This window comes from Notolepis coatsorum (assembly GCF_963971535.1).
Source record: "Notolepis coatsorum genome assembly, chromosome: 9".
In the NCBI taxonomy this organism is placed as follows: domain Eukaryota; kingdom Metazoa; phylum Chordata; class Actinopteri; order Aulopiformes; family Paralepididae; genus Notolepis; species Notolepis coatsorum.
Window position 1 is genome coordinate 114383719 of NC_140173.1, and position 9930 is coordinate 114393648.

At 42.8% G+C, this 9930-nt stretch overlaps 1 protein-coding gene across 1 annotated transcript; it reads left to right on the top strand.

The window, feature by feature from the left end:
* The first annotated feature begins 324 nt into the window (after nt 1–324).
* Nucleotides 325–9270, top strand: fam98a (family with sequence similarity 98 member A). Its single transcript, XM_084321351.1, has 8 exons — nt 325–463; nt 1417–1565; nt 1931–2065; nt 2678–2862; nt 6015–6095; nt 6782–6898; nt 7061–7228; nt 7632–9270. The coding sequence occupies exons 1-8, from the start codon at nt 426–428 to the stop codon at nt 8457–8459; spliced, it is 1701 nt and encodes a 566-aa protein (XP_084177477.1). The 5' UTR covers nt 325–425; the 3' UTR covers nt 8460–9270.
* The last annotated feature ends 660 nt before the right edge of the window (nt 9271–9930 follow it).

The following is a 9930-nucleotide window of genomic DNA, read 5'->3' on the forward strand; positions in this document are numbered from 1 at the left end:
AGAAAACGATTTTACATTATTGTAATTTTTTTCTACGGACTGGACTTTCAATAAATTATGTTAATTTACAGCAAACACTGCAAGTCTTGTCGAATGTCTCCCTCTAGTGGTGATTCACCCCACACATAACCACATTGAAATATATTTAACATAATCAGAGGTTTATTACATTGTTTCGAATTGTGAGTTTTTCCTCTTAAATTTACAGACAATTAATTATCAACTGCCTGTAATCAACCGAATGACTCCCGTGACACATTTTTGGATCAAATTGTGTACAGGCATTATTGCGGTCAGCCGATAAAGAAGTCGTGAGGACCCCAGCGTGCCAGCCGAGCAGCAGCTGAGCTGGCTGAAGTGAACACCCATTTGGCTAAATCCACGTTATATCGTAGGTTTTGACAATTTAAATATCGGCTACTGGAATGGAGAATGATATTCTTGTTTCCCTTGAAGATCTGGGGTAAGTCGAAACCTCAACAACAAGTCAAATAGTCTCCCTGGTACACAGGCTGCTGCACAAAATGCAACAGTGTGCAATTCCGAGAGCTAGCTAAACCTGGTTACTGCTGAAGCTGACGACGTTAGCTGTCAGAATCATGTTTTTACTCTGGAACGCTTAGTTATTTGATGCAAGATATCATTATACATAAGGATAGTGTTTCCCTGCCATTTATCATGGGCTTGTAAATCAGTGTGCGCCAGCCAGCCATAGATAGTGATCAACCACGTCATGATTCATGAATGTTGAGTGCGCATGCAAGTTCAATTTGGCAAAGCTGCAGCCAAGACGTGGAGGGTTGCTACAGTAGTTGCTAGATTTGCTACTCTGTCAAATATTTGCACTATGGTTCCATAACGTTATTCACAACTAGATTTCAAGTCAAGTCAAGAGTTTTATTTGTCACGGTATACAAGTATACAATGAAATTATACTAGATTTAATCAGGCAGTGGTGCCTAGTTATAAACGGTGTGGGCTACTCCACTCTTGATCTATTTTTGCATAATCCTCACTGCCATGCTCTACTGATAAGGGTAGCCTACAGGTAAAAAAACTAAAAAAGTACGAGTCACTTGTAAGTGTTCCTTCTGAATAAGTTCATCCTGGTATGTCATAAAATAATGTATAGATGTAGCAGTACTGTCTATCTGTATGTCATATGTTATGATTCATTGAAAATGGGGGACCCTGATGTAAACAAGACGAAAGTCTTTCTCTGGTCTGCATCCCCTTAACAATTGTATTGAGCTGTACTGTACTGTACCCATTCTGCAATCTGTTAATAAAGTTGTCAATCAATCAATCAATCAATCCTGAATGAGCCTGACATCACTGGTTAAGCAGTTTCTGTGGATGAGCTAAAATAACAATCTGTGTAAATTCAAGGTGTTTGGTGTGTGTATGTGATGCTAGGTACCAAGGCCCTCTCTTGGAGGATGGTGCACTGGAGGCTGCAGCGGTTGGGGGAGCGGCTTCACCTGAGTTTACCAAACTATGTGCATGGGTAGTTTCTGAACTCAGACTCTACTGCACGCTGGAAGAGAATGTCCAGGCCACCAACTGTGAGTAATTTCCATCTTGATAGCTGTACTCGACAAATTTGTCACATACCGTACTTGTACAGAGCATCAGCAAAAGAGTGGCACTAGACTCTGGTTATTCATTCCAATTTAATTAGGATAGCTTGAAGAAAGTTGTATCATAGATCTTGAGGAATCTAAAGATGACCAGCCATGCCATGCTAGCTCACCGCACGTATCTTTGTCACAACTCGTTGATGACCAAATTTAAGGGATCCTTGCTTAAAAACGTGTTAGAATCTCAGCCTATATATCAATATCTGCATAATTTTTTTTAATCTCAAATATCTGTATCGGCATTGGCCCCAGAAATCCTGTAATAAATACCCACTCACCATGTGTTGCAGGTCCGAGCGAGGCTGAGGGCTTCCAGCTGGAGATGAGTGGTCTTCTGTCTGAGCTGGCGTGTCCTTACAGTGCACTCACCACTGGAGACGTCACCCAGAGGCTCCTCAACAAGACCAACTGCTTACTGCTCCTCAGTACGTTGACGCAGGTTTTGCAGTCTCTTTTATAGGTAGAATCTGTAATGCCATCAAATGGCGACCTCTACGCAAAAAAAGCCCTACTTGGTAATGTTTTGTTTTGGTCTGCTGTGTGGGTTGGGAGTTTAGTAACCTATTATGCTGTTGGTAGAGCCTGAGATGTGGCCAGCATTAGAAATCCCTTCGCTATCCCCACTCAACTCAGACCCACACACCAAAACTAAAAAATAATTTGCTACTGTTTCAGAACTATAGAATAATAGCTCACTAGGGTATGAAAACCCAAATGCTCTAAGTTTTAGTCTTTCATCTCTGATTTCTGGCTTTGGGAGAGTAGGTGGTATTCCTCCTCATGTCCAACTAAATTAAGATTTTCTTGACCAATATTATCATTTAGAACGTGGACATGTGTTCTAAATGTTTTTGTTTTAAATGTCTAATTTCTAAACTAATGTCTATATGTCCTTATATTGTATCTACCATAATGTCAATGTATTTATCTGTAATCCATTTTGTCTGCAATTTGTAACATTGTTTTAAAGTGTATTGTGGACTCCAGGAAGACTATTGGAGATCAGAATATTAACAGTGTGCAATTTCATCTCTCAGCTTTTCTGGTGTCTGAGCTGGAGGCCTCCAGGATGATCCTGGTCAACAAGCCTCAGAAGAGCGCCCAGGCGGCAGAGGGCACGCCAGTCTTTCAGGAGCTCAAGGGTATCTGCATGGCCCTGGGCATGTCCAAGCCCCCAGCTAACATCGCTATGTTCCAATTCTTCAGTGGGATTGAGAAAAAGGTGAATCACACATGTCCTACGCTGGTCCAGAATGTATGAAAGAGCAGGGATACATTTCTTTTTATTTATTTATTGGACAAAAAAAACTAACAAATTATTTTAAAGTCTGAAAATGCACTATTCCTCTATGGATTGCTTACTCCTCAGAGTGGCAAAAACAAGCACTTTTAGTGGACGTACTTTAACCTTCACAAATGCCCCCAATTGTTACATTACTGTCCGTTTTGCGGCAAAGGGAACCGCTCCCGCCTACCTCCGGTCAATGGTCTCTTAACTACACGCCCTCAAGACCCCTACACTATGCATCTTCTGGCCGTCTCAGACCCACTCCTATCCGAGCTCCGGGAGGGTCATCAAGGAAGCCGCCTATTATCAGTCTTTGCCCCACAATGGTGGAACGAACTGCCCACCACAGTTAGGACAGCCGAAACCCGCCAAATCTTTCGCTGTCGATTAAAACGCACTTCTTCAACCATTATCTGAAATAAAAAAATATATAAATCTAACCCTAACTAACCTTACTGTCATGCACTTGTCCTAATATACTAACCTACACTGTAGCACTCAACACTTTGATGAACATTGTTACTCAGCTGATAGAATTGTGCCCTTCCTGATGACTTGTCGTACAGAACTTGTAAGTCGCTTTGGATAAAAGCCTCAGCTAAATGACTAAATGTAACCAATGGACAGTAATGCCTTCCGTCAATGTTCTATCCGTTCAATGACGCATCAATGTATCTGCAGCCTTATTTAGTCCATCGTGCAAACATACTGTTGCTGGTCTGGACTGGTCCTCTGACCTACTCTCCAGTCGAGCTTTCGCTGCTACTGGGTTTAAAGATAGCCAAATCTTCCGCCATTGTTGTCTAACCTGTTGTGTCATCTCTAGAGCCTTCATTCTCTCCTTCATGTGAAGTTATCTACTCAAAATGAAAGCTACTCTGTGCTGCTAGTACTAAAAAAATAACTCTGCTGTCCACGTAGACCGATCAAGACACTTTGTAATTTCGTAATACTAAGCGTGTTATTATCAATACTTAGTCAGACAACATTATAAACAAATCGTTTTTTTTTGTGATGAATAAGCACTGATATGCGAAAATGAGCTAAATGTGTTTTATTTCTGTAAAAACTAAAAAGAAAACAAAGCATACTCTGGTGGGGGTGGTGGGCAAAATACAGAGGGCGGGATCCACAAAGGGTTTGTGCTGCTTTTTCTGACAGAAAGCCGGTGCATATTGCTCTGAAACTCTGTTTGGTATCCACAGAGGACGCACAACGGGTGAAATGAGGTTGGGTAGGCGGGGGGAAACTGTACAACTGTACAAGCAAAACTGTGCATTGGAATATCAACGAATCCATACTTGGTTCCAAGAGGAGGGTCTTGTGTATTCTTGGGTTAGGTCATTTACTGTACATTGGATGGGGTTGGGTTAGGACATTTACAGGGGCTAGTTTTGAATTGCAGTCCCCCATAGGTGTTCTTTGAGAGTGGTTTTGAAAGTGGGTAGTGATTCACATTCCTTTACAGCTTTGGGTAGGGCGTTCCACATTGATGTGGCATAATTGCGAAATGTGTTTAGTCCCTTGTTTGAGCCGAATCTGGGTTTTAACATGATTTGTGGAGCTCCCTCTGGTGTTGTGATCGTGGTATTCACTGACCTTTGGGAAGTATTTTGACATGTACATGGGTACCTTAGTCGTGTAGTGTATCTTGCAGCATTGCATCCGGTGCAATTGGCGCGTATTTAAATGAGATAATATGGGCGGAACATGTCCCCTTTCTATGCAAATGAGCCTTGTCGGAATCTGCTCAGTATCCACGGCGGCCCGCACCAAGTGTCACTGCCAGCGTCACAGGTGATCATGGCAGCAGTAATTGTTGCCAGACGCAGGCATCATAATGCCAGGTGTGCCTGTGAAAGAATATTTCGAAGGAGAATATCACCTTTTTTATTTAATCGAGACCGAAATCATCCGGAGACACAGGTTGCCAGCTCAATCAAGGCCTGATCTACTTGATGAAATAAAGGATGACATTTCGTCCTGTACAGCCAGAATCTATGGACGGATTTTGTTGATTGAGTTTCCGTTGGAACAGCAGAAAATAGATCTTATAAACAGTATATAATTAGTTCGCGAAATATAAAGTCACAGGCCGAGATAGCACTTCGTCAGGAGTGCAGACTGCTCCGTGAGCCACACATAATGGGCGTGTCTGCGCTAGTGTTGTCACGATACTGGAATTTCGAACTTCGATACGATACCTTGAAAAGTATCGATATTCGATACCATTTTCGATACCACAGGGGAAAGGTTCAATCTTAATTTTAATTTTATTTTTTATAAATTTTGCTTTATAAGAGAAGATAAATATAACACTTTTAAAACCCTTTGTTTATCTTTAGATCACACATTTTAAAATAACTGTTCATCTCACTTCAATAATTTTTATTGCAGAACATGGTATTTTCTCAAGCAGACAGATGTAAACACTGTAATCTGTGTTGCATGTACCTGACAAACTGAACTGTTTGTATTAGTCATATTCCGACTTAACTGAATGCACGTGTGTGTGTGGACTACTGTACTATTACAGGTATTGAAATGAACAATGCAACTTCCTTATACAATTTCTTTTTTTATTATTATTATTTTTTATGAATAATTAAATATCGATATTTCGGGAAATGAGTATTGAAACCGTTTTAAATATTGAGAATTTTATATTTTTGACAACACTAGTCTGCGCTGGTATCTCATCCGCGCAATGTCCTTAGTGGATAGCTCGCAAAGACGGAGCAGAATCCGCGTGCAAACCCCACGCAGTTAAGCAATCCATTCTTAGTGGATCCCGCCCAGAGTAACGCCAACTACCGCGGAAAACCTAGTCCCTATTAGGCATTTAGATCCCAAATAGAGTGGAATTACCGTTTTAAAATGGGGTTAGAAACGGCATTAAAATGTACCCTGCTTGAGCCTGTGAAAGATGGTAATGTCGGTGGGATTTTCCTGGCTAATACAGATTATTTTTTTTTATGCTTGATATTGGTCTGATGTATTGGCAATCTGATATATCAGTCGACCCCTAACATAAATGTACACTAAACTTACCGAAGAGCTTTGATAATACTCATGCTTGTTCCCAGCTGAAAGAAGCCATGGCCAGAGTTCCAGGAACCCATGTAGGAGAACCTCTGATGAAGAAGGCCCTTGGACCTGTCCACTGGGTAAATACTCTTAAAGACAAAGAAGCAAGGCACTGCTAGGGCTGTACCAACAATTGTGCGACAGTGGCTCAGGAGGTAGAGCATCAGAAGGTTCCTGGTTCGATCCACTCCTCCCGGGCAGCGTGTCGAAGTGTCCTTGAGCAAGACACTTAATTGCTCCCGATGAGCAGGGTGGCACCTTGCATGGTTGCCTCTGCCGTGAATGTGTGAGTGAATGGGTGAATGTGAGGAACAAAATTGTAAAGTGCTTTGAATATAAGCCCTACATAAATGCACCATTTATCATTTAATTGACCTATATCAAGCCATGCCTCTTTTCTTGATCCTCCAATCACAACAGTTGTTTCCCTCTGGGCTTGAGATAGGTCCATTCAGAGCTTAAAATCTTCCATTGTAACCTAGGTATTTGAATCCCAAATCAAAATTTGAATGTGGCGCATGCCAGTTTTTATTATACGTCATGTACAATTAAATCAGTGGGAGCCTTCTGTGCTGTTGCTGATAAAAGCGTGAAATGGTCATAAAGGACATTTTGCCAATATGGAAAGCAGAAAGCACCTGGTTGATTCAATGTTCAAATACCTTGGTTATGAAGGACACTTCACAGCATAAAAAATTATTTGGTACAGCCCTAGTCAAAACATGAATAATAAAAAATGGCTTAAACCATTTCCTTTCCTTCATAGGAAAAAATTGAAGCAATCAACCAAGCACTTGTGAATGAGTACGACGTGAGAAGGAAGATGCTGTTAAAACGTCTCGATGTGACAGTTCAGTCCTTTGGTTGGTCTGACCGAGCAAAGGTATTTACAAACATCTCTCTCTTGACTGTCTGGTTCACAATATAACTGATTAGAGAACCACCTGAGGAATCTTTGTAATACGTGAACAAGATTGTACCTCATATATTGGACGTTCTCCAACTGTCAGTAAACGGGATACACGTTGAATTTCTGTTTTTGCAGACTCATTCTGAAAGGATGACCAAAGCTTACCATCCCTTGCGGTCTGCCCTCGTCACAAGCAGCAAGATCTCTGTCGCCCACCTCTATGCGGCACGAGAGGACCTGTCCAAGATCATGCGCACCAGCAGCGGCAGGATAAGAGAGAAGTCTGCTTGTCCCATTAACAAGGTGAGCATTCATCATCTGGCTGGTGTCTGTTACACATTGGTGGGATTTGAAAATGGTTATCAGATTTAGAAATTCATAATTCTAGTTCTAGTTCTTTTACCAAGTTGCAAAGATTTTCTATGCCAATTGTTACATCGATTGCTATTATATTTACATTTTCATTCCATTTTAATCACTTGTTTACCTTTTAATCACACTGTATATTGTAAATACACTTTACTGTTACCTTTCACTCTGGTTAGATGCCAACTTGTTTTCGTTGTACTGTACTTGAATCAGGTTTTCTTTTCCAAAACCAGTGGTGGCAGAACAAGATGGGTCAGGGACAGGAAGTAGAGCAGCACAAATGTGCATCTGATGAGCAGTTTTTGAAAGTAATGTTTTAACCTCTGCTTTCTACCAGGTTCTGATGGGCCGTGTGCCAGATAGAGGTGGACGACCCTGTGAGATTGAGCCTCCCCCTCCAGAAATGCCCACCTGGCAGAAGCGCCAGGATGGCCCCCAAGGTGGAGGGCAATATGGTGGGGGTGGGAGAGGAGGAGGAGGAGGAGGAGGAGGAGGAGGAGGAGGAGGAGGCGGCAGGGGGGGCTATGACCAGTACTCCCAAAGTGGTCGTGGAGGCTATGAGAGAGGTGGAGGTGGAGGATATGGAGACAGGGGAGGTAGGGGTGGAGGAGGTGGGGGTGGAGGTGGAGGTGGCAGAGGAGGTAAGGTGCAGGGGGGCTGGTCAGATGGGGGAGGTGGAGGAAGGGGTGGCTACAACCAGGGTCACTACCAAGATGGAGGAGGTCACCAGGGCGGAGGGGGTAGAGGAGGTTATGGAGGAGGGAACTATCAAGGAGGCTTCCAGGACTCTGGTTACTCTGGCGGAGGGCATCAAGGAGGAGGAGGAGCAGGAGGAGCAGGAGGAGGAGGAGCAGGAGCAGGAGCAGGAGGAGGAGTTGGTGGAGGAGGAGTTGGTGGAGGAGGAGTTGGTGTAGGTGGTGGCAGTGGTGGTCGTGGTTACCATGACAATCATCAAGATGATGGTCGGAATCAGGACAGGGGGGGCCGTGGAGGCCGTGGGGCGGGCAGGGGAAGAGGAGGCCGAGGAGGACAGGGGGGTGGGTGGGCGAGTAGAGGTGGTCAAGGTGGTCTTAACCAAGGGGGACAGTTCGAACAGTACTTTCAACAGGGCGGGCAGCAGTACAGTCAAGGAGGCTTTGGCCAGGGGAGGCAGTATACGAGTTGAAAATAAAGTGTGGGGTATTGCAGCAGAGTTCACAGAGGGGTTACTTTGGGATGTGAACGAATTGAAAAACGCCTTATCATCTAAATGTGAATAAAAATAAGAGCATGATCTAAAAGATTTTTGCCCAAGATTTTTGAATGTGGAGCTGCTACATGCATGAGGATTAATACACACTCATAATAGCCTTTTTGTGATTTATGGCTGAGCTACAGAAGACTGTTTATGTGGTCTCTTAAATGAGTGTTAATGTGTGTATGGTGTGCTCTGCTTTCTTGACATATAACATTAAAGCCAACAGTTGTCTGCAACAAATTTGTTTGTTAGGAGGGACATGGTAGTGGACTCTGCTGTCTTGACCACATTTTGACACTAATAAAGAGTAGTGTCTAGATCCCATGGGCCGGAAGGACATTTCAACGGGGATCCTCACATTTCCGCCTAGCTGCGAAGCCATAACTCGTCCATCATTTTCACCAAAAAAATTGTTCATGAACCCATCCCTTACCTCAACCGTTCCCCCGCCACCTACAAATTACAAATACATTTAAACGTGGTCCTTTTCGTGCAATGGGATCTAGACACTACCCTAATAATTTAGCCTTATCTTGGAGATTATTTGAAAGCGGAGGGAGAGCCCCGGCATCGGTGTCCATGCACCTGATGACATCATCATCATGGTATTTCTGATTACATCATCACATGTGGACTTCTTGTAGTCCATCCTATAGTTTTATTGAATTTGATGAATACTTGAAAACAGCTTTATTTCTCCAGTCCGGTTATTTTTAAGTTTACATGGGTTCTTGGGGTTGGGAATAGGTTGGGGGGGGGGGGGGGGGGGGTAATCACAGGACGGAATACCCCCCCCCCCCCCCCCCCCCTCCCGTTTCATTAGTTTTGACTGGGATCTCCTCTGTTACTTATTTAAAAAGATGCCACCTTTTGCTGCACATGGTTTGTGTACATACAAATCTGTATGTTAGTAAGACTGCTTGGATGTATGAATGAGATGAGCAATAAATTTGACATGATGTAACACTGCCATTCTCTTACTCATCATTGGGTCCATTCATTAGCTACAGATGGATATAATGATAGATTTTAGGATTTATCAGACAACTAACACTGCTCTTGGGAAATGTTTAAAGAGCTTTTATTATTAATTAAATATCTGAATATTCTTTTGATTTTAAATCTTTGTTTTGTCTGGGCAAGAACCATCAAGCCTTTGTAAGAAGAATTGAGGCTTTTCTTCATTATACTGGCCTGTACCCTCGGATATAGGAATTTAACTATTTTACTATTTTATTGAACGGGGAGGGCAGTGATACGCCTATGGAACAACAAAAAGACTGTTGACTGAGGTTTGGACATCGTGGACTGTCTAGTTGACTGAGGTTTGGACATCGTGGGCTGTCTAGTTGACTGAGGTTTGGACATTGTGGGCTGTCTAGTTGACTGAGGTTTGGAC

What these genes read in the sequence shown, in the direction of transcription:
- fam98a (XM_084321351.1), top strand. Translation starts at nt 426, where the DNA reads ATGGAGAATGATATTCTTGTTTCCCTTGAAGATCTGGG. An exon ending in GAATGTCCAGGCCACCAACT is followed by an intron (nt 1,566 to 1,930) that starts GTGAGTAATTTC and finishes CATGTGTTGCAG; the next exon opens with GTCCGAGCGAGGCTGAGGGC. An exon ending in CTGCTTGTCCCATTAACAAG is followed by an intron (nt 7,229 to 7,631) that starts GTGAGCATTCAT and finishes GCTTTCTACCAG; the next exon opens with GTTCTGATGGGCCGTGTGCC.